The sequence below is a fragment of the Pelodiscus sinensis genome, chromosome 6 (assembly GCF_049634645.1).
Source record: "Pelodiscus sinensis isolate JC-2024 chromosome 6, ASM4963464v1, whole genome shotgun sequence".
Classification (NCBI taxonomy): Eukaryota; Metazoa; Chordata; order Testudines; family Trionychidae; genus Pelodiscus; species Pelodiscus sinensis.
Genome location: NC_134716.1, coordinates 72,059,242 through 72,083,957, shown reverse-complemented (window position 1 = coordinate 72,083,957; position 24,716 = coordinate 72,059,242). Strand labels below are relative to the sequence as shown.

Here is a 24,716-nt window from a genome sequence, read left to right as displayed (position 1 = left end):
TTTGTCTACTGATGTAATAAAATTAAGACCAATCTCACAGGCTCTTGGATTTTTTTTTCAAAATTTGGGGTCTCATTTTAATATATGGCTCTTAAAACAATCTGGATGAAATCTTGGCCCCATTGATAACTAACATGTAACGTCAGTGTAGTTCAAGTCCTTGTTTGGTTAGCAATTGTGACTTCTAAATATATTTTTTTCTAAAGTTAAGCTTTGTACACACTTGTTCTTTACAAGTATATTTGAGACTTAGGGTGTGTCTAAAGTACAGGCTTTTGTTGACAAAAAGTTGGCTTTTGTCGACAAAACTATACCTGTGTCTACACTACCGCCGTGTTCTGTCGACAACAAGTCAACAAAAAGCAACAGTTTTGTCGACAGTGGTAAAACTCATTTTACAAGGAATAACATCTTTTTTCAAAAGTACTCTTTTGAAAAAAAGGCACTATTGCATGCAAACTGTGCTTTTTCAAAAGAGAGCATCTAGACTCTCTTTTGAAAAAGTGGCTTGCTTTGTTGACAATACTGATCATAGGGTGTGTCTAGATTACACATCTCTGTCGACAGAGAGATGTAGATTAGGTACATCAAAATTGCTAATGAAGCAGGGATTTAAATATCCCATGCCTCATTAGCATAAACATGGCCACTTCTTTTTTTTGAAATGGAGTTTTTTTCGAAAAGAATGGCAGTCTAGATGCGGATTTGTCGAAAATAAAGCCTTTTTCGACAGATCCTGTATTCCTCAAAAAATGAGGTATATAGGATCTGTCGAAAAAGGCTTTATTTTTGACCGATCCTCATTTAGACTGCTGTCTTTTTAAAAAAGCTCTGTTTCGAAAAAAGCGGTGGCCATATTTATGCTAATGAGGCATGGGATATTTAAATCCCTGCTTCATTAGCAATTTTGATGTGCCTAATCTACATCTCTCTGTGGACAGAGAGGTGTCGTCTAGACACACCCGTATCTAGATGCTCTTTTTCGACAAAGATTTTGTCGACAGTACCTGTCGACAAAGCCTCTGTCGACAGAGGGATGCAGTCTAGATGTAGCATTAGTGAAGCACATCGGCTTCCTATGTGTCAAGTAATCAGATAATCAATTCAATGAATTATTTCAAGAAGTCCAATAATTCCAAGAAGTCTGGGAAAATATTTCCAAGAGCGAAGGGCAATTAGGAGACAAAGACCAGAGAAGATACAATGGCTGGAAGCTGAAGTTAGAAAAATTCTCTATGCAAGCTTGTAACAGTGAGAGTGATTAACTTACCATGGACTACAGTGGATTCTTTACCACTGAAAGCCTTTCAATCAAAAAAGATATCTTTCTAAAATATTAAGGGCAACAAAAAATTTGCACTTAATGCAGGAATCACTAAGTGATGTTCTATGCCCCGTGTGATGCAGGAGGTCAAACTGGATAATCTTTTCTAGCTTTTATGAATTTATGTGGAAGTATGATGCTCACAGACTTGTTCCAAATCCCATTAAACTTGATTAAAAAAATCTCACTGAGTTTAATGGTCTTAAAATAAGGCCTATAAAGATTAATTGAAGACATCAATGAAGTACAGGTACTCCCTGGTCCAGCACCTGACTGGTTCCAGATAAGGGATTTTGCTGGAGTAGGGGAGGTCAATTTTGGACCCCTGCCACCTGCCCCTCCGGCCTAGACACTGGCCTCCCATCTGGCTCCCATCTCCTGCTGGCCCCACTGCCCTGCTGACTCTGCTGGGTCATCACAGCTGCCGAGGCTCTGGGATCCACACACTGAGACTCCCTGGGCAGCCTCATGCACCACACTGAGGCTCCCTACCCCACTGCATGTGCCACATGCCGGATCTCTCAACCCTGCTAAGCAGCCCCTTTGCCACGTGCTTTGTGGCCCTTCCATCAGCTGCCTCAAAGCAGCCCACTGCCCTGTCTGTCCCACAGGGATCCTTGCTGCTGGCCCTCCACCAGGACTCTCTGGTCCTGCAATACCCTTGCCAGACCATGGATGTTGCCAAACTTGAGAATCTCAGTTAAGAGAGTTTCAACCTATATCTAGATCAGGGGTTCTCAAACTGTGTCCACTGTTCCATTTGCATTTTAATCAAAAATTGTCTCGATGATCATCTACACTTCCACTTGTAAGTTAAATAAGCAACAAGGTCATTTCTAAAATATTAAAATATACGCCCATACTTACTCATAAAGATTCTTCAAAGGTGCAGTTAAAATAGCAAGTGCAGAGAGCAGACTGTTGCAGTAGTCATGTATTTTATAGATCTTGGTGTCTTTCTCTTTATGTGGATTCAAAAGTTCCTGCACTGAGCTGCAAGTTGACCACAGCATATTTTCAGTAGATATTAAAATCGCTGAGATATCAATTCTGTTGAGGAAAAAAGGAGTGAAAATGTCAGCCATGGAAGCACTCTGACAGTGAAATCTCACACAAGTTATTAATGTACTTTCCTACAATACAGACAATAAAAACACCTTACTTGAAATGGATGAAATTGTTAAAGGCTCTCTGCAATAATACAGTCTACAAACCAATACACAATCAATTTCTGATCAGAAGAAAGTTTTTTATTCAATTCTCTTAATAAACAATAGTTGATATAGCACATCACAATGAAGCCATATTTCTGTCTCTTCCACCCTTGCTCCTGCTACTCTCCAGAATAATCCCTATTAACATCCATCCCTAATAGTAACATTTGAGCATGAAGAAATACAGTCTAACAGTGTATCCTAGTTATATTTAAGGCTACAGACAGAGTGACCTTATCACAGAACATTTAGTAGAGGATTAAGCCATAAATGTGTGTTCCCAACTCTTCTAAAGGCTTTGAGACCTTGGACAAGTCACTTTGATTCTCTTTGTCTCAGTCACTCCATCGGTAATATGGGTTTACAATACTTCTTTAACTCACATGAAAATTGTAAGACTTAATTCACTGGCATTTGCAAAGTGCTTTATGAAATTCTTGGATGAGCACATTTGAAATCTTCAGTATCATGAGCAAATTTTAAATCTCAGTTGCCTTTCTGCATTTACGGCCTTCAGCAGTAGTGTGAGCCAACTGTCTTAGGTGGATTCAATGTCCATGCAAATGATTTTGATTTCCTTGAGACTAATTTAAATCTCATGAACACTAAAATCACCATGGATCCTCCCACTTTCAGAATAAAAAAAAGAGGACAAGTTTTAGTAAAGAGCAGGGGGAGAGAAACAGTCCATTTACTAATTGCCCTAATCAAACAGGAGAATGGAAGGGAAGGAATAAGGTATTGGAACAAGTTTATCGCAGGAAATGCCTGTCCTTTTATTGCTTCTAGACAAAGTCCTCGGTTCAGCAAAATTTAGGAACCTCATAAGACAGTTCAAATGGTGCACTTGCCTGTCCTGGAAATGCCAGAAGAGCAGAGCCTTTAATTCATGGATCAATCCCTTGGCCCTCACCCAAAGCTGCAACTCTTTTCTGAATTTCTTTTTGTCTGTTCAGTCACAGCTTGGACCTCTCTACATCAAGCTTCATGCCCCCTGGCCACTTATGTGGAAGCTTTACAAAAGAGGGAGTTATATAACTCCAATTATATACTGCATGATCACATAGTACTTGAAGCCTAGCATATACTTAAATATTCAGATGAATTTTATTAAAATAATCCTTTTAGGAAATATAGACATTTATACATTTATTTTGATATTTACAAATATTTAAATTCAGGTGAGTGACAACAAAACAATACATCACATTCTGAGAACACATGCACTTATATCCACAAAATACTCGTGTTAATCATAAACACATTACCTTATCTGTGGAGTTCTCTTGTAACTGGGATGGGCCTGAGAATATCTGCAGGCCAGCACAGCCAAAGATTTCTCCAGCACTTCTTTTAGAATCTCCTGGGCTAACTTGGGGGGTAGAATAGTCCACAGATCATGATGGAGAGCACAGCAGAAATAATGCCACATCTGGACAGAGAATGAGCATCTTTCCCCCTGGCAAAACCACCAAACATTAAACAACAGAAACACATCTCCCAAAATGTCAGCTTGGTACCTGTGAATCTAATTAGTTCAGGCTGAAAGGAAATAGCTGAAGAGTTTGAGACACTAGATGACCTAAAAAGATTCCTGACAAGATGTAAAACATCTTTATTGACAAAGAAACACATGTTTCGTTTCAGTTACCAAACCAATACTCTACCGCAAAGCCAAACCACAAACATGTGACCTACTATATCCTTAATTCACCTACTTCTGACCTATTGTTTTAATTTTTCATTAAACTATATACAATATTTTGCAATCACTAAACTAACCAGATTAGTTTAATATACTGGCTACCTCACCTTAAGCAAGAGCCAGAAATTACTTGAGTAGTATATCTATTTCCCTGAATCCATAATACGCACTTTCAGATTTCTATGAATCTTAGGTTGCATGTAATTATAATGAAAGAACAGCAGGGAAAAAATATCTAAACAACGAATCTCCTTATTATATATATGCATGTGACATGGGCTGTTGAGAAACATTTTAAAAGTATTTTGATATTTCACTATTGCATTTTAATACCAATACTAGAAACAAAAACCTATAACTGCCCAATTTTTAAGACAGTTTTAAGGTCTTGGCAGATGTTCTCATGCAGCTAAAGCTGTACTGTACTTATTTTCTCCAAGCCAGATCAACAGCTTTTTGTAATTTCCTGATTTCCTTATATAAAATAAACCTTAGCTATTATGGTTAAGTATATTGAGATCTCTGCTAAGAATACTTCCTAGACAAGCAATAACTCAAACGTTCATACATTTTTTGTAACTGTGTGCTTTGGTATTTTATGGTCTCCTAATTATAAAATTCACTATTTTAGATTGCTTCCAGGAGATGATCAAATATACAAATATTTCTACTAAACAGTCTTTTTATTTCTGCAAATATACCTCTTGCATTCATATAATAAGCTCACTCTGGATAGAATAATTAGCTTAGTTTCCATTCCGAATGGAATGGAATGGTTTTTTTTTGGTCAGTTTTAGGTCTTCTGACATGAAATTAAAATTAGAAAATAATTTTTAAAAATGCAGGTCTCACATAGAAATAAGACTTTCTACATTAATTTTCTATTTGGGATAGCTTTCATAAAGTTTTCTTAAGTATCTAGATGCTTGAAAGTTTTGTTAATTGTCTAGGAGCCTATAAGCCTCTTTTCTGAGCATAAATTTATATTATTACACTTACTATTATATAATATTTTTAACATTATATAATCTTCAAGTGTTAAATTTAATAATGTATCTTTTCTAATGTTGTGCCTTTAAAAAAAGCAATAGGGTTTTGGTTAAAGTTTTATATGAGATCCATTCCCTTTTGCTGACCTGTTTTTCTGTTGGTTGCCATTTATAAGATATGCTACTGGTAAACATCTGTTATTTTTGAAGATTTTGTACAGTGTAAACAGATGTGAGCTTTTATTTAGGTTATGTATCAGGAAACAAGCAGCTGGGCTTTATTAACTAAGCCACTCAATATTTCCTTTGAACAGACAATTCTTTATTCTTTGACTATTAGACAATGTAAGTTCCTAGAATTGCAGCAGATGTGAGCTATACTAAAAGCTTGATTCTAAAATGTAGTCTGGAGAGCTGGCTTGGTGCAAAGTGGATGTTCAGTGTACTCCATCAGTGAGATACTGCACTCTAAAGATACGTCTACACTTCAGGGCTTTAGTCAAAATAAGCTACGCAAATTGAGCTATGTTAATCGCGCATCTTATTTCGAAATAGCTTATTTCGAAATAGGGAGCATCTACACAGCACTTATTTTGATTTAGAGCACTCTTCCTCTGACTTCCCTTACTCCTTGTACAATGAGCGTTACAGGAGTCGGAGTAAGAAGTCCTCCAGCTTGACAGTATTTTGACAGTATTTCAAAATAACTGCCTGCTGTGTAGACGCAGACTAAGTTATTTTGGAATAGTGCTAGTTATTTCGAAATAGTGTTGCAGTGTAGATGTACCCTTAGAATGTTAAATGCTTTATAGTAATAATGTACTTAGGCTTTGGTTCATCTCTCACACGTATGGGCACATCTTGATTCTTTACTGAACTTTAACAAGTTGCAAGTCCATATGAACAGACTAGAGCCCATAACCTACAGCTAAGATGTGACTGTCTGCTTTTCTTTTGATCCAACCTACCACTACTTTCATGTCAGTTGGATTAGGGAATAGATATAATATTTGAAAACTTAACTATTTTTACCTTTACTGTATAGAAAAGCAGTATCACTTAATTGTAAAGAGTATAAATAACTACGGACTCCCATATTTAGTTGGGATATTTGGAGGTTATCATTATAATTAATAATAATAATAATAATAATGTCTATAGAAAATGTTGCTCCATGTAATCACAGAGTGCCACATTCTGCCAACCTTACTCATGTTGAGAATGTCTTTCTTTCCATATAGTCTCATCTTCTTTTGTGGTGTGCAATAGTTTATTATTCTGAATACCAGAACATGGTGGATGGCACAAGCAGTGGGAAAACAGGCAGGGCAAAGTCCCATTCCTGTGAAAATCTGAAGGCCAAGCATCCATTTGAACAGGAAGGGAACAATCCCTGAAAATCTCCAGTGTGTAAGGCTTAGTATTCTTCCTGGTCTTTAACAGGCTGCATAAAAATGGGGAGGGGAAGGTTCCTTCCTTAGACACTCCCCTTCTGATGCATACATACATAAAGAAAAGGTACAGACTGGCCCTTAATCTGGCAGAAGAGAGTGGGTTCTGCTGTTTGTGAATTTTAACAGAAGATTTACAAAAGATGCCAAACTGTCCTGAAGATTTAAGAGATACAAGCCTCCCACAAACTAACTTCCTATGTGCCTCAATACTGATCAGAGGAGCAAGGATTATTCGGTTAGTCCTTGCTGTGAGACTGCTAACAATTGGTGTCAATTATGATAGTGTTTTTTGTGAGGTAGACAACTCTCTGCTAATTGTAACTGGCCACAATCATGTGATGATAAGTTTAGTCTTTTACCAGTGCATACCAGATCTCAATCAGGGTGTGTCTACACAGCAGGGCTTAACGCAAAATAAGCTATGCACATTGAGTTTTGTCAACTGCGTAGCTTATTTCGAAATAGGGAGTGTCTAAACGGCACTTATTTCGAAATAGAGCACTCTTTCTCCAACTTCCCTTTCTCCTCGTACAATGAGGGTTACAGGAGTCGCAGTAAGAAGTCTTCCATCTTGACAGTATTTTGACATTATTTTGAAATAAATGCCCGCAGTGTAGATGTAGACTAAGTTATTTCAAAATAATGTTGCTGTGTAGACGTACCTGCAGTGACCCAAGAGATACTGGGCTCTATACTACTGCCAACTTCCTTAATCATCCAGACTGTATTTAGAAAAATAAAATTGGCTTCTTAGTACCATCCTTTAATAGTACCAGCCACGGAAAGTAACATTTAATCAAATGGACTCTCCAGATCCTCACCATCGAAAGAGAAGGTACAACACAATGGGTCTTCCTAACTGGTTTACAGAATGTAAATATCTGATACTGCAGGAAGCCTGGGAGACTGTAGAGTCATGCGCAGAATGATATGGCAGTTGTAACAAATTGCTGTATATTATTAATGATAATAATTTGCAGGGCTCAACAAATGCACTCACCCACTCGACTGTGGCAAGTAGATTTTATCAGCTGGGCGGACTGGCCCGGTGGGTGGTTGTGATGGGCTGGCCAAAGCCCGCACTAACGCTGGCGTGGCCCCATCCGATCCGCCAGCTGGCGGAGGAGCGGAGCGCCACTGGGAAGGGGGAAGCGCACTGCTTCTCAGCGCCGGGCTGCCTGTGTGACGCTCCGGCGCGAGGAGGCAGGGCCAGAGGTGGGATGGCGGCAGACGTCAGGACGCTGGCATAACCTGGCCCTGCTGATTTTAAAGGGCCGCGGCAGCTTGGCTCTAGCTGCGTGGCCCCGGGAGCTGGCTGCGGCGCAGCCGGGCCCCATCCTCCGGCTCCAGTCCTGCCATGGCCCCAACCCCTTCGCCGGTAAGAGACTGCTCCCGGCCAACCACCCGGCTTGCTGCACCCGCCCTGCGCCCCTTTGTCGCCGCACCGCCCATTCCCCACGCTGCCCCCGCACCCCTCTCCTCTGTACCCCGAGCCCCCTGCTCTTCCTCTTCCCTGCGACTCTCTGGCTCTGCGCCATCCTTGCACCCTGCTCCCCAGCTCTGTGCTGCCCATTCCCTACACTGCCCCTAGACCCCGATCCCTCAGCCCCTCCCGTTCCCCGCGTCCCATTCCCCGTGCCTTCATCACACCCCGCACCCTGTGTCCCTCTGGCTCTGTGCCTCCCATTCCCCGCGCCACCCCTGTACCCGCCCCCCACTGTTCCCTGCACCCCTCTGGCTCTGTGCTGTTCCTGCACCCTGTTTTCCGTGTGGGTCGGGAGTGAGGGGTGCTTGTCCATAGGGAGGGGCTGGACAGGGCAGGGAAAAGGCTGCTGTGATCCAGCAGCGAGTAAAAGAGGTAAGGGGCTTGTGCTGAAGGGAGGTCAGGAGAAGAAGAAGAAAGGGGAAGGCACCAAGGGACAGGGGTGCAGGAGAGACAAATCCCAGGGGGCCAAGTGCAGACAATGAGGTGAAGGGCAGGTCTCAGGAAGGCTGAGGGTAGTGAGAAGGGCAGGAGACAGAACAGCGGGGGGGGGGGGTGAGGTGTTGGGGGGGCAGCAGGCACCAGGGGAGCTGATGGAGCAAGGGGCAGAGACATGGCAGCAGAGGGAAAAGGTAGAGGTTTATAAGATATTTATTAATAACTTGGGTGATATTTATTAATAACTTATTAGTGATTACTGTTCTTATTCTTATTAGTGTTTTTTTAATAGCATAAATTCCTTTTTGGGGGGGAGGGTGGCGAGTCCCTTTTTTGTCTGGCGAGTAGGGTGTTCCAGAATTTGTCAAGCCCTGATAATTTGTATATATAATATACAAATTATTATATATAATAAAATTACAAAATGATGCAACAATCACATCCAATCAAGCATTAAGCAATATGTAGTCTATAATCAATAGAATAGTTCACTAGAAGGGGGGGAAGAAACAATACCTTCATCTGTAAGTTTTAGTAATTGGTCACTGACTTTCTTTCACTAAAATAATTAAATTAGAGTTTACGAGTAGGCTTGGGATTTCAAAATTCAAGCAAAAATCACAATAGGCAGGTTAGAAACATATGGCTGGATTCTATGAACAAGGATACTGGTCACATGTGATACATGAGCCCCTTACCAAGTCCACAGTAGGGCTGTGTCCAGACTCAGGGGTTTTTTCGGGAAAAGTAGCCTTTTTCCGAAAAAACTTCACCTGCGTCTAGACTGCAGCCGCGTTCTTTCGAAATAAAATCGAAAGAACGTGGCTTTTCTTTCGATGGCGGTAAACCTCATTTCACGAGGAAGAACGCCTTCTTTCGAAAGTGCTTCTTTCGAAAGAAGGCGTTCTTGAATGTAAATAGGGCTTCTTTGAAAGAGAGCATCCAGACTCACTGGGTGCTTTCTTTCGAAAAAGCGGCTTGCTCTTTCGAAAGTTCCGCGTGCAGTCTAGACGCTCTCTTTCGAAAGAGCCTCTTTCGAAAGAGGCTTGCAGTCTAGACATAGCCTAGGGGAGCAAAATGATCATGAATGACCAACAAGAAATCTATTAAATAAGAAAAAAAACATATCACATGGATATGTATTGGGAGGAAAAGAACAACTCCCCCCCATTCTTATAATAACCACAGGGCATATCTGGTGAAGGAAAAGATTTGCATTGTTCTGGTATTGCTATTTCTTTGTATCTTATACTGTATAAGCATCAACCTTTTAACCTTCTCTTCTTTACTGCATACAGGTACATTTATTAGGCAAACAACATGAGAAGCCTTATTTAATTACCTCATTGATTAATCTTAGGTCTTTTAACTATATTTTACTAAATCATTCCTAAGAAGATATTTACATACAGTTACAGAGTTATTTTAAAAATATATCCCAACAGCCCTTTTGCACAAGTAGCACAGATCTTATGTTTCTAATTAGTCAGAGAGCAGATAAGCAGTAAAACACATTTGTGTAAAGGGGAGGGATAGTAAACTTAAGCTCACACCTCATAAAAAGCTTTGTAGTCATCCCAGTGGTGGCTCTCAGCATCCTGTAAAATACTTGTAGCACAAACTCTGATGCAGTAGTTGGTAACTTGAAACTGGAGAACGCTGATGAATTCCTGATATCCCTGGACAGGCACTAGGAAAAGGGGCCTGTTTGGAGAGAATGATCAAAGAGGCCAAGATTTAAGGCCTGTGCAGTAGGAGGTAAAAATCCCCCATACTACAAATGGTTTTGATTATTAGTTATCAATCATTCATTTCCTCTTGGTTCTGAAGTCTGAGCTCACATTCACTTTCAAAAAAAATCAGGTCTTTGTTTTGCAAGCTCTTTGAAAATGTACATCTGCTGTTCCACAAATATGTATTTCTGTTCCAGAAAAACTGCATTGTCAATACATCATTCAGAAGTAAAAGTATTTATCCCTATTATTACAAATCAGAATGTTATTTTGTCATTCAATTGTCAATGTTTTTGGAAGACACTATGCACTTGTCGTAAGTAACTTTTATAAAGCTAGCATATAAACAAGACTCTCACAGACTTGTGCTTTTTAGTAAAATAAAAAGCATAATTGCATATATATGAATGATCACAAATTGCTTTGACATGCACACAAATAGAATGATTTGGGCAATATGTGGTGGCAGATTCTCTCATGCACCAAGATACACACATTGCAAGGGTGGGAGAATGTTAGGCATTCAATTATGGGTCTTTGATTCTGATATTACCCTGACCCCAACCCTCGGCTGCACTGAGTTACTACAGCTGGGTATGGTCTTGCAGTTCTCTACTTACACCTGCTAGAGGGGAGCGCAATGCTCATACATCTCCGTCTCATCTCATTACACATTTCCATCCTTGACATGCCCCCATGGAAGGATGTGTCGAAGAAACATTGGCTTTAGAACCAGTCCTACCATTTTACACCAGTGCACCAATTCTCTTCTTTGACCACAGGAATTCTCAACTGGTTGGTAGCTCCAGCTTATATCCCCTTTGCCCCATTCAGGCAGAGCAACAGGAAGAGAATAAAAACAATGAAGAGTCCTGTGGCATCATAAAGACTAACAAATATATTTGGGCATAAGCTTTGTGGACTGGAACCCACTTTGTCAGATGCATGCTTATGAAAGTTTATGCCCAAATAAATTTATTAATTTTTAAGGTGCCATAGGACTCCTTATTGTTTCTGCTGAAACAGATTGACATACATACCCTTCGGAAACTTGTCACTATGCCGGGAAGAAAATAGAAGCTGAGAACTGAGAGTCTGCTTTTAAATTCAGTTGTGAATCATAGTGTCCAAATGCACACAAGATACATTTAATTAGAAATCAAAATCATAACACTTTTACTAGATATGGTCAAAGCTGGAACTGTGAATTCAAACCTCTTCAAATTTCTACTAGGGTATGCATTAACCTTTAGATCCCATGATTTTGCACCTGCACTTTATTTTGACTCTAGGTCATATTCCAATCTTCAAGAAGCCTGTTTTCCAGCTCCAATTCAGACATGACCAGAATCACACAGGATGACTGATGAAGAGATTCCTACTATTCTGAGCCAAAATTTCCCAAGAACAACTTATATGGTTTCAGAGCCATCAAGTCAAAGTGTTAGTTTTGAACCTGAAGCCTTACCCAAAATTTTTCTAGATGCCAATGCCCTTTCTTTGGCCTATTTATAATTTTATCCAGCTAAGACTTATTTAATTAATTTTTAACCTCTGATAAAAATCTATTGGAGAATATTTTCAAGGTGCTCAACACAATCTTTATGATGCCAAAGTACAGGAACAAATATTCATGTTGCCAAAGATTACATTTTTAGCACTGCTTTTATCAAATTAAGCTGTTGCTGTAAGGTACAAATGAAATGGAACTCCTCTATTCATCCATACCATCATGTAGCGTAGACAACCATAATATTGGTGTATTTGTTTAAGGTTAAATATGCAAAGAATTTGCTTTGCATTGCCTTGCCAAGTCACACCTTGAAGACAAAAATCAGTGTTTGTAATACAGTAAACCTCCATTGGTCCGGCATCTGATGGTCCGGCACTCCTGATGGTCTGGCATCATCAGGAACCCAGAAGTGCTCCGGGCAGCCGGACCATTGGAGCTGCTCTGCCCCCGGTTTCCCCGATTCAGCCACTGCTGAAACTGACCAGCAGCTGAATCAGGGAGGCCGGGGGCAGAGCAGCTGGATTGCTGCCAGTAGGTCCCGTAGCGCTGCCCCTCGGCACTGCGGGACCAACCCAGCAGCACCCCAGCTGTCCCCGATTCAGCCGCCGCTGAAACTGACCAGTGGCTGACTTCGGGAAGCCGGAGGCAGAGCTGCTTTGCCCTGGGCTTCCCGGAGTCAGCCACTGGTCAGTTTCAGCAGTGGCTGACTTGGGGATGCTGGGGGCAAAGCAGCTGGGGTGCTGCCGGGTTGGTCCGGTAGTGTCGCTCCTCGGTGCTACTGGATCAACCCGGCAGCACCCCAGCTGCTCTACCCCAGGCTTCCCCAAGAGCAACTGGGGTGCTGCCGGGTTGGTCTCGCAGCGTCAAGGGGCGGCGCTACCGGACCAACCCGGCAGCACCCCAGCTGCTCTGCCGCAGGTGTCCCGATTCAGCTGCTGCTGAAACTGACCAGCAGCGGCTGAATCGGGGACACCTGGGGCAGAGCCAGACTATTGGAAGGGGGGGCTATGAGGGGTCTAGGATGGCATCCCCCCCACACCACCCCAGACTCCTCAGCCCCCCCCTTCTGATAGTCCAGCATATTTGATAATCCGGCACCCCCTGGGTCCTAAAAGTGCCGGATTATCGGAAGTTTACTGTAACTACTTCAAGTTACTAATATGCCTAATCTTTTCTAAAAACAGTTCAAATGGTACTTTAACAACAGGTAACATTTTGGGTATCTTTGCTGGAATTATAGATCATACATTATATCACTGAAATTGAATCAAAGTTCCATATTATCTATGTTTGAAATAAAATATATTTGAAGGACTCACTTTTTGCTGGTCTCTCTCATTAAATTAACATACATCATAAAATGTTGAAAGACATATATTGCTGTGGAGAGAACAGCATACAAGTTTTGCAGTGGAGCTTCAGAGGGAACTTCTTTGCTTCTCTCCTCCAATCTTTGCAGAACAGCTGTTGCTACTTTACAGCAGACCTCTACAAAGTTTTCTCTAATTTCCTGAAGAGAATCATCTCTGCATGCCAGAGCCAGTGGAAGCACTGTGTCGAGTTCTTCCATAATGTCAGAACAAAACTAGGGAGAAATAAATGTGGCATCAAGTTATTTGTACTCTGACAGCACTGTGTAATTTATGCACAGGGCAAAATTCTTGAATAATGAATGAGCACAAAACAAATCAGCCTTAAACATTTATTTATAATATAAATACAGTAAAAGCTTTGTTATCTAGCACTCATGGAGAATGGGAGTTGTCGGTTAATTGAATGTGCCGGATCTCAAGCTTATTGCTCTGCCCCTCTCCCCTACCTGGAGGAAAACATGGTGACCAACCATGCCCCCTGGCAACCCTTCCCCTTGAGCCACAAAGCCGTCCCCAGTGGCAGGCAGACAAGTGGGCCAGCTGCCTGGGAGCCCATGAGGCAGGCTGAGGGGGAAGATTTGATAATGATGATGGTAGCTGGTAGTGCTGGCTGTCATAAGACTTGCAATGGTGAGAGGCATCAAGCTTGGCTGGCTGTACAGGTGGGAGTCAGGTGCATGGGCACCTGAAAATGCAGGGGCATAGTGGCTGTGGGTAATGCTGGTTAGACAAGTTTTCTGAATATTCAAGTGCTGGATAATAAATTTTTACTGAGCATCAAATATAACTTCGCAGCCTTTGTGCTGTATACCAGCACAGTACTTGCTAACAAGTATTTAAATATTTAATTAATTAACATAACAAAAATAATGGATACATTGCAGTTATTTGAGTTGGCTACAATGTCAGATATGAAATAATGCTCCGTTGATGCCCTCTCATCATATATATTTAATAGTGTTCAAAAGATAAGACTAGTGCCTTCTAAACAGGGACAATTCTTTAAGCTATAATATCTTTTTCAAAAGCAATGCTTTAATGAATTTCTTGCTGCTAGTTACAGAGGAGACAATGTCATCTTCTAATAAGTATTGTTCTCAATAAAGCCATTTTTCTAAACGCCTGTATGCTCCTTTAAAAAATATTCAATAATTCTGCTTAGTATCAATTATTTTCTATCCTAAACTGGTAAAACACTCACAAAAATTACAATAATAAAGAGCTTTCCTATATTATATATCTATTTAACCATTTAACTAATGAATATATCTGACATTCTAGCCAAATCAAAGAATTCCAATTTGGCCACAATATTAGTTATGTTAATTAATTAAAAGGCATGCTTAAGGAAAGGAAATCTTTTTTTTTAGCAATGCTTCAGATTTTGCAAACATATAATGATCAAATTGGGATAAAGTGCCACAGACACTACATGGTTTTGATCAGAATGGTTTTGAACACTTTTTATGCAAAAAAAAAAAAAGTCAATTTTGTTTAGTGCGGAGTACATGTTAAAGTATAACACAATGTTCAACACTGTATTGTAATGCCTTTCACTTTTTTTTTTTTAAACTCTCAGGCTACGTCTAGACTGGCATGATTTTCCACAAATGCTTTTAACAGAAAAGTTTTCCGTTAAAAGCATTTGCGGAAAAGAGCATCTAGATTGGCACAGATGCTTTTCCACAAAAGCACTTTTTGTGGAAAAGCGTCCATGCCAATCTAGACATGCTTTTCTGCAAAAAAGCCCCGATCGCCATTTTCACGATCGTGGTTTTTTGTGCAAAACAAATCTGAGCTGTCTATACTGGCCCTTTTGTGCAAAAGCTTTACGCAAAAGGACTTTTGCCCGAACGGGAACAGCATAGTATTTCCGCAAGAAGCACTGATTTCAGACAGTAAGAAGTCAGTGTTCTTGAGGAAATTCAAGCGGCCAGTGTAGACAACTGGCAAGTTTTTCCGCAAAAGCAAGTGCTTTTGCGGAAAAACTTGCCAGTCTAGACACAGTCTAGACTGTGCACAGTATATACAACTTGGAATATTAATGGGACTATAAGCATTTCAAAGCTTGGACAGGAAGCAACCTTGACATTCTGTTTCCCTGCAAACTTCAGATCTTTGGAGACCTACCTTTGCAATTTGTTTTGGTTGTTCTTCCTTGTGTACTGTTCCCCAGGACTCCTTCATTTGCTGGATGTTTATTAGGCTCATTGTATAGACTGCAGCTGAAGACTGTTCTTTCTGCTCGTGCTGAAGAATTTTAGTTGAAAAATCTTCAATTGCTATTGTTATACAGTGTGCCACAGAAGAAGACAGGCCATTAAATGCATTCCTCCAGCTAAAATCCAATAAATTAGTCTGAAATATAAATGTATGTAACATAAATCCAAACTCAGCAATGAGTGTTACTACTGCTATAGTTCTAATCATATATGACTACTAGTATAAAAGTTATCTAGAGATACTCTGTCATACTGTGAAACCATTCACATATCTTGGAAAGTAAGACTCACAATGAACTAACATTACAAAGCATATGCATTCTTGACACAGATTAATATATATAGTCATGTTACATTTAAATTGTCATTGGATTTAATACAAATTTAATTCATAAAAATCTATTTCAATAAAACTATATTTATTTCAGGAGCAAGCTACCCTTTACTTATCACATAAAGCAACCTTTAAATGAAATATATTTGATAAAATCAATTACATTTTATAGCAATTTTTTACAGTTTGCAACATCAGACACCATGCAATATTTTCTCTTACGGTATGTCTACAATACCACCCTAGTTCAAACTAGGGTGGTAATGTAGGCAACCGGAGTTGCAAATGAAGCCCAGGATTTGAATTTCCCGGGCTTCATTTGCATAAAGCCAGGCGCCACCATTTTTAAATGTCCGCTAGTGCGGACTCCGTGCCGCACGGCTACACGCGGCACGGACTAGGTAGTTCAGACTAGGCTTCCTAGTCCGAACTACCGATACTCCTTGAGGAAGCCTAGTCCGAACTACCTAGTCCGTGCCATGTGTAGCCACGCGGCACGGAGTCCGCACTAGCAGACATTTAAAAATGGCGGTGCCCGGATTTATGCAAATGAAGCCCGGGAAATTCAAATCCCGGGCTTCATTTGCAACTCTGGTTGCCTACATTACCACCCTAGTTCGAACTAGGGTGGTAGTGTAGACATACCCTTACTTCCTTAGCATGCTTATAATGCAAAACTAGCAAATCAATAATGTCAATGGTAAACTGTTTAGAGAAACTAGTTTTGGCATACTGATGCTAGAATTTGTTTCTTTATCATAGAATCATAGAATACTAGGACTGGAAGGGACCTTGAGAGGTCATCGAGTCCAGTCCCCTGCCCTCATAGCAGGACCAAGTACCGCCTAGACCATCTCTGATAGACATTTATCTAACCTGCTCTTAAATATCTCCAGAGATGGAGATTCCACAACTTCCCTGGGCAATTTATTCCAGTGTTTAACTACCCTGACAGTTGGGAACATTTTCCCTAACATCCAACCTAAACCTCCCTTGCTGCAGTTTAAGCTCATTGATTCTCGTTCTATCCTCAGAGGCCAAGATGAACAAGTTTTGTCCCTCCTCCCTTTAGTACTGCATTTGGCCACAATTTAACCTAATCTAGATCACAAGAGTTCATAACCTGGCCAAAAATTTAGAGACTTCTGAAGTGGGTCTAAAGAATGTCATGGGCCATGCCCAGCTCACATTAATTCAGCTTTGCACTGTTCTGATGATGTAAAGTGAACTTAAAGGTGGCCAATAGTGACCAACTGATACTGTCTCTTCTTTAAGGGCAATATTTCAGTATTTAATCCTAACCCATCTCTGTAAATAGGTGGAGAAGGGAAGAGTTAGAACTCTAACAACTCTAACTTCTGTAATAGCTCATTGCGTGCATAGGCTAAGAAGAAATTAGGCACTGTAACCAGCCAGAAATTGGAAAAGCACTTACATTGCTCTAACTTGCATCAAGGATTTAACTGATCCCACATCCAACCCCATAATCTGGGGAGTACAAATGCAGCATAATCCCATTTTCCTCTCATTGTCCTCAGTTCCTGTGCTAGGTGCAGCTCAGCTAGATCAAAATACTTTTTATAAAGCTAACATTCAAACATAAGTCCCATAAACTGACCCACAGTGTATTTAAACAAGCTGTTTGAGTCCTAAAATATGGTATTGATTAAAGAAAGAACACTTCTGAGCAATGCTGGACCTAGTATGTCTTTTTAGACCTCTTAAGTCCCCTAAATTCAACTCCAATATTTCCCTGGTAAACAGAAGACAGACCAAGACACAATCCTGTATGTGCTTTATGCAAAGCTTACTGCAGTAAATGACTTGTAAAGGAACTAACAAACCCCAGCAGTAAGCATCCTCATGATCAGATTCTAAGATTTCAGTACATTTGTCAGCCTATGGTGTATTCAATCACATATGGAATATTAAATAAAGACTTTTATCTTTCTGCATGGTTTCATGTTTTTTCTTCTTTGTAATGGATTTTGTTCTTCTGATGTATGTTAGCTTTGTTACAGTATAACATGAAAAAATAATAAAAAAGAATATCCCCTTTGTCTCTTCACTTACAAATTTTGTACAGGATTTTTGTTTCTTCCTGAGCTGAGATTCTGCAATCTAAAATTAATTGTAATATTCAAACAATTAACTTCTGGAAACAGGCATTTATAATGAGTATGCCAACAGAATCTATATTGGTGACAGAGACAAAAAGAAAAAGAAAAAAATCCCCATAAAGTACAAGACTCTTTTTATACTCACCTCTTTTACCTGAAGTAACTGTTCAGGAAGCACACTGGTTTCATTTGCTCTAGTTTCCCCTATTAAAAGCTCCCCACTAGCTTTCTTCAGAACTCCTGCACAGTATGATAAAGGGGATCAAAGTTAAGATTAATTCTGTAGAAAACTCTGCAGCCTACAACACCTTCTGATATATCAATATGTAGTATAAAAAAATGCAACAAGATGTGGTAGAATACTAATATTGCAATGAAGTTGAATTCAGGTTATACACAGCTCCTTTTATATAACCAGATGAAATCCACATCACATTGTATTCATATTTTACACATATGCATAGATAACATATAAAATATCATTCCTTTTGTCATTAATTCATTTGTATACTGATTCTGCAGTGACCTATTTCTAAGGAGAATAGATAACTTCAGAGCAGCTGTGTAAAAATTAATATCTATTCTTTGTTCAATAAATTAAACAAACTGTGTGGCATTATATATTTTAAACATTCTAATGATTTTAAAATTCTGACACAATAAGAATAAAATGACAAATAATTAGTGCAATTATTATTTCCAAAATAATGATCAGAACTATAGACTTCTTTTGAATGAATAATTTTGCCAAAGATTTAATCTGGAGTAAAATAACAAACTGAGACAGAGGTCACAAACTGGGGACTCAGTCCTGAAAACACACACAAGAATTGCCCCATGCAGGTATTTGAATGCGTTTTTGTACTATCGATTGCTTAGATTTATATGCCCTGGCTGCGCGCCGGAGCTGGAGGCAGGCTGTGGTGCTGTCCCAGATCAAGCTGTCAGGCAGCCAGCACCAGCTTCCCCAGGACTAGAGTTGGCTTCATCTGAAGGTTCTGAGCAGCACTAAACATACTACCAGTCCTGAACAAGTAAACAAAGCAAATTAATTGATAATTTCAACATCCTTCCCTTTCTTAATATGCAACTTACATCCAACATGGTATTACTAATTTACTATATCTCATGTGAAATTAAAGACAAGAAAAAAAGAGCTCTAACTGATATGAAAGATGCTCTCAATCATAGCTAAATAGTGTTGTTAAGAGCATATACAAAAAAGGTCTTCTGCAGCTTAAAAGCAATGGAAAAATATGTGCTTCAAGTTTGGGGAAAACTTTTCTGTTGAAGAAAATATCTAATTAGTTGAGATTCTTAGACTCATTTGTCTAAAATGGATTTTTCTTTTTCTGTAGATGGTATATCCTTTGAAGGAGGGCATCTTGCATATGCTCTTAAACAACGTTGCATGGATGAGAATGACTTCCTCAAGTACTGTCTTGGGTTGTGTTAACAAAACTAGTTCCAGGGGAAAATAGATTTTTATTTGTAGAAATATGAAAAGTTAAATTGGCAGATTAGAAAGATGGACAACAGGAACCATGCCACCTGCTTCACCATCTTCCCAGTGCTGCAAGTAGTTTTCTGTTATGCATTTAATTCAGCTTATTTTTAAATACAGTATGTGATGGAGCTTCCAATGCTTTCCTTGAAAGATTGTTCCAGATTGTTAAGAGTTTCATCTCAGGATGTTTCTTGGGATATCCAGTCTACGTAGGAATAATGAGCTGACACTGAGAAAGAAAATGTGTACTTCCTCTTAATATGTTAGATATTCATCTAATCATAATGTAGACACACTTTCAGTGTCAGAATACTTACATTCTCTTATTGTCATGACTCCAGCAAGCAATATATATAATTCACTCTTTTAATCTTTTAACAAAAAGTCAAACTGAGTAGTCTCCACTTACATTGTCCTTTTCAGAACTCCCACCACTGACCAGAAGCAAACACAACATTTTGAAGTAGCAGCTCTTCAACTAGTGTAAACTGTCATGGCAGCCAGATGACAGTTTTATGGAACTATGACAGTTTACACTAGTTAAGAATCTGCCTTTAGACTATAGCAGAGCTGTGCAGTGAGGGCCAATTGCTTGAAATCTGATTTGTTTGCATAAATATTCCAGAATTGCTGACATATCTCAGATAAAAATTTACATACAGACTTACAAACTTACATATGTGCAAATTACATACCACTATCAAAATTAAGTCTTTTGGGGTTTCTTCCTCTAAGATCATACTATTACAGATTAAACCTTCTCCAGACCCAAGTGCCCCTCCCCACCAATCCCAGCCAATTTTTGTATTCTCCTTTGACTAGCTCATTACTAAAGATTGAATTTAACAGCGATCCTTCCACCATCTTTTAAACAGGTTCCCTAAGTTTGATATTTATCTGTTTATCATAACTCTTTGTGTAAAGTCCTTCACCACATGACAGTTTTCACATGCAAACCAAGTTGAATTATTTTGAGATAACCTTCGAAAAACATTGTATCAAATGAGATACTTAAATCCAAACTCTCTTCAGCCATCAATTTTATAATTCTATTATAAAAAAAGCCATGACCTTTTTCGGTATGACCTGCTTTTTATAAAACTAAGCTACTTATTTGTTTCATTAAGTCCTAGAGGTTTAGCTATATGTTCTCTCATTTGTCCCATTATTGTACTGAGGATAAAGGTTAGATTTATTAGACTGTTCAAAAAGAAAAAGAAAGGAATGAAATGAAGATTTATAAATTACCTAGGTTTTTCCCAGTCTTTCAGGGTAGATTTTAATGGCAGTAGGACCATTATGATCACTTACTTTGACATCCTGCATAACACATCATAGAATTTCACAACCAAGATTTTTCTATGACTTTTCAAAATACTGTAATTGTTAGTAAGGTAAATAATACTATAATCAAAGGTACCCACAGGTTCAATTGTCCATCTTTTTTATATGGATTCAGGCAGGATTTTTAACTCCACTAGAGATAATAGATTCTAAAGAAAATGAAAAATACCAACAGAAACATTATTAATAAAGAAAGAAAAGCTTAACATGTTTTACTAATCATAGATTCGAAGTCCTCTTAGACTTTGTGTTCCATTACAGACTTCTAATTTGTTCTAGCAAACCAAACAGAGAAAATATACATCTGAAAGTAAAACTCATATGTCTTTCTAAGTGGAAATTCCATCTTCCTGTCAGTATGTTCTTTTGGAAAAAAATATTTACTACAGAAGCTATAGCTGCATCTACCTTTGGGACCAAAGCAAAGATCATATTAGTCTTGCTGAAGTCTGTACAACTTCAAAAGCTGTCTATGAATATGATGAACTTTGTAAATTTGATCCTCTTTTCCTTTTATTATGCTTTCTAGAAATGGATGTAAAGTAAAAAATTTCTTCTTAAGCTGTGAAAGGAAGACCTTTGCAAATCTTTTTGGTCCCCTGAGGCAAAGCTTGTAAACCTAAGGGCTTGACAACTTTGTCCAGGGTGTTTCAAAGAGCTCCACTGGAAAAAGCTTTTTCTTGGCACTCATTATCAGATCTGTCCAAAGTTCACCTTTCTCACTGGAATGGAAAAAAGGTGAGAGAAAGATGAAAGTGTGTTAGATGCTTTTGATTTTTTAAAAGTCTCAACAAGAGTCTTCTGAAAATCAGAGGAAGAGAGAAAACACATCTTAAAGATGGAAGAAAAATGCAATTTGTCAGTGTATTCTTCAGTCTAAATAAGGATCTCGTACTTTTCCCTGAATGCTACTGAATGTTCCAGGTTCCTTCAAATAGAACACATCTCTTGTGATGCTGAATGTACTAGGTATGTCTGAACACTGCAGTGATTCCAATGGAATGTAAATAGATGAGAACATGTGTGATGAAAGACCAGCAATTAAAGGGTTAATTATATCCAGCCCATGCTAGAGAACTCTGATGGCCTACATTTTCCATAATACTAATGTAGGCAGGAAGGGCAGATCCATGGAACAGTGAATATATATTCTGCAGCTGCTAGAAAAAATCCTCCTTCTTTTCTCAACAGGATAAGAAATGTAGACAAGTTCTTGTAATAGACTACAATTTGATGCACAAAGTGCTTTCACGTTTTATTTTCAGTGGTTTCTGAAAGTAACTTTCCTCCCAAAATTCTTTGTGGCAGAAATTTCTCATGCTTTTTTGCCTCTCAAAGGTATACTGTTTAGCGAGTTTAAAATGAAAAATGTTGAGTTGTCTGTGCATGAATCAAGTATTTATAGTTATTAAATCATTTTTCAGATTCCTTATTTATGCTTGGGTAATTTAAGTATATTTTGGATTTGAGCTTAAAACACGATATGTATGTAGTCCTCAGTGAGGAACACTTTCTTTTGCACTATTTGAAAATAAAGCAGTGAAGAAGTAAATCTATGAAAAATGTAAAATGCATACTGAAAATAAATTATACTAGAAAATTCAATATATAGATCATTTTTGTTCATCAATTTGAAACAATTTGGGGGATTTAACCTATTGAATACAGATAATTCCAGATATAGAACTCTCACACTGAATTCACAAAACTGTCTAGATCGTCTCAGTGCAATTGCTACAGTCATCTCCCTACAGAGTTCACTTTGGTTCAAGTGTGTCTCTTGGTGCTATTGTCTGCCATGGGGTTACTATCAGAGAGTACTGGTGGGAAGTACTTCCCTGTAACATCTATTTTCAATTGCCTAAATTGATCTTCTGAGGTTTCCATTGTGCACTCTGTAAAGAAACTACTCTTGTTGGCAGCTAGAAGCATGAACTACTTGTATTTCTTTTCCTCACTGTTCTTTTTTGGTTCACAAGCAACCTCCTACCAAAGCAGAATCTGCAGAAGAGACTACATCCAAGCAATAATGCTATGAAAAAGTATGAAGAGAAGCCCAGGTGGCCACCTTGCAAATTTCCGATGGGGAAGCCTTCGACCTCTCCGCCCAAGAAGCAGCTATAGTACTAGTGTAATGAGCTTTACAAACCCTGGGAGCCTCTTTACCCTTAACTATATACGCCTCCCTAATACAATCCCTTAACCATCTAGCTAAGGAACTCTTAGAAGCCATTTGACCCCTCTTAAGACCCCCTAAGAGTACAAACAATCTGTCAGAAGATCTGAAATCTTTGATTCTTCTGAGATAAACCCTAAGTGTTCTTCTTACATCCAATTTATGCAGCCATTGCTCTTTGTCATTGCTGGGTCTAGGGAAAAATGAGGGCCAAGAATCCTTCTGGTTTAGATAAAACTCAGATACCACCTTTCTCATTTTTTTTTGCCAAACCGTCCAAAGAACTACTTTATTTCTGATGGAACTTTACAAATGTTCTAAATATCAAAGCTGAGGTTCCCATGTGATATTCTGAACAAAGAACAGCTGAACTTGTTATTGCAACAGCCAAAAAATGTTCAGTTACTTCCTGACATGACTTAAATACAAGGCTAATAAGGGCCATGAATGATAGTCAAGAGGAAAAAGAAACATGTGTAGTGCCTCACTCAATTTGGTGTCTGGGAAAACATCACATCATTGGGATATTCATTATTTATTGCACAATTCCCAAATTACCTAAAGAGCTAGAGTAAACTCTCAGTGAACTAATACACAAATTCTTTTCTAAGCCCTTTAATAGGAAAGAAGATACTTCCAGAAAAGTGTACAAGATGGCTGTAAGTTTTCCTAAGTCCTATACCACAAGTAGGACATCTCCCAACCTAAAATAAAGTATTCTTGTTAGGCATGTTTAAGCAGTCCTTCTAGTCAAGACTTTATCAGTGAGACAATGATCAAGATTAATCAGGATAATATAGGACACTGAAAGACAATATCTTATTTCCTGTCTGGATTCTTGGCAAAAGCTGAAACAACTGCAAATATAGTTCTCATTCTCCCATATCAAATTATCTTTTAGGTAGCCATTAGTGGAAATGTCTTGCAATACAAAGTACAGATAATGCCAACTAATATTTTACTTCACAAACACTGTTTTCTTATTTCACTGGTCATGCTGGCACTTCATATTTCTTTCTAGTAATTCATGTACTCCAGCACGATTTTATGACTAAATCCAGATCACCTTCAAATAGCAAGTCTGAAAATGAAGGTGTGCTAGCCAGTTACATTGCCCTACTCTGTAATAAATATATCATCACATTTGTTAAATTTTGCACTTCCTTTGGAACCAGAGGCGCCTCCCAACCCAGGAAGCTGACATTGCAGCTGATTTAATGACACTCATCTGCTCAGAAATGGAAGCTAGAGCCACCACTTCAGAGACAATGTCAGCATAGACAAATTCAGGAAAGGGAAAGTTCAAACCATTCAGCATCAACCATTTTATGTAAAGGTAAGGTCATGCATAAGTGTTTACAGGGTCACAGCCTAAATATGCCTTGTAGAAAGCTGAACATTTCCTTGTTAACATTCCTTCTATCAAAATATATATTATTCTAAATAACTAGAGAAAAGGTGTTCCTGGACAAAATTTTGTTAAACATAATCATGTTGTCTTCCCATTTTCAGAGTTTCTTAGATTAAATATATTTGTATCCAACAGAACAGAAACTATATTACTGACAATTAATGTAGTTAAGATGAAACATTTCCTAATATCAGGGAGAAAGTATGATAGATTAAGTGGGAAAAAAACCTCATTCCACATTGAAATCAATAGCAAAAATAGAGGGCTTTGAATATCATTTGTAAGTGAACTTCAATACATCATCTAAAAATACATCCAGGTTAATTTAGTATTTTGCAATACAAAATGCTTCCATTTCTTTATTTTACTGACATAA

The 24,716-nt window shown here is 38.8% G+C and overlaps 1 protein-coding gene across 14 annotated transcripts in view; it reads right to left on the bottom strand.

Moving 5' to 3' along the window:
• The window catches only part of KIAA0825 (KIAA0825 ortholog), a 380,197-nt gene that overhangs the window by 231,223 nt on the left and 124,258 nt on the right, over positions 1 to 24,716 (bottom strand). For all 14 annotated transcript variants that reach the window (XM_075932130.1, XM_075932131.1, XM_075932132.1 and 11 more), the window contains 6 exons: positions 18,048 to 18,142; positions 15,357 to 15,584; positions 13,173 to 13,438; positions 10,161 to 10,311; positions 3,807 to 3,997; positions 2,192 to 2,374 (listed from right to left, as the gene is read on the bottom strand). In XM_075932130.1, coding sequence (XP_075788245.1) covers positions 2,192 to 2,374; positions 3,807 to 3,997; positions 10,161 to 10,311; positions 13,173 to 13,438; positions 15,357 to 15,584; positions 18,048 to 18,142 — 1,114 coding nt within the window. The remainder of the gene's footprint in view (positions 1 to 2,191; positions 2,375 to 3,806; positions 3,998 to 10,160; positions 10,312 to 13,172; positions 13,439 to 15,356; positions 15,585 to 18,047; positions 18,143 to 24,716) is intronic.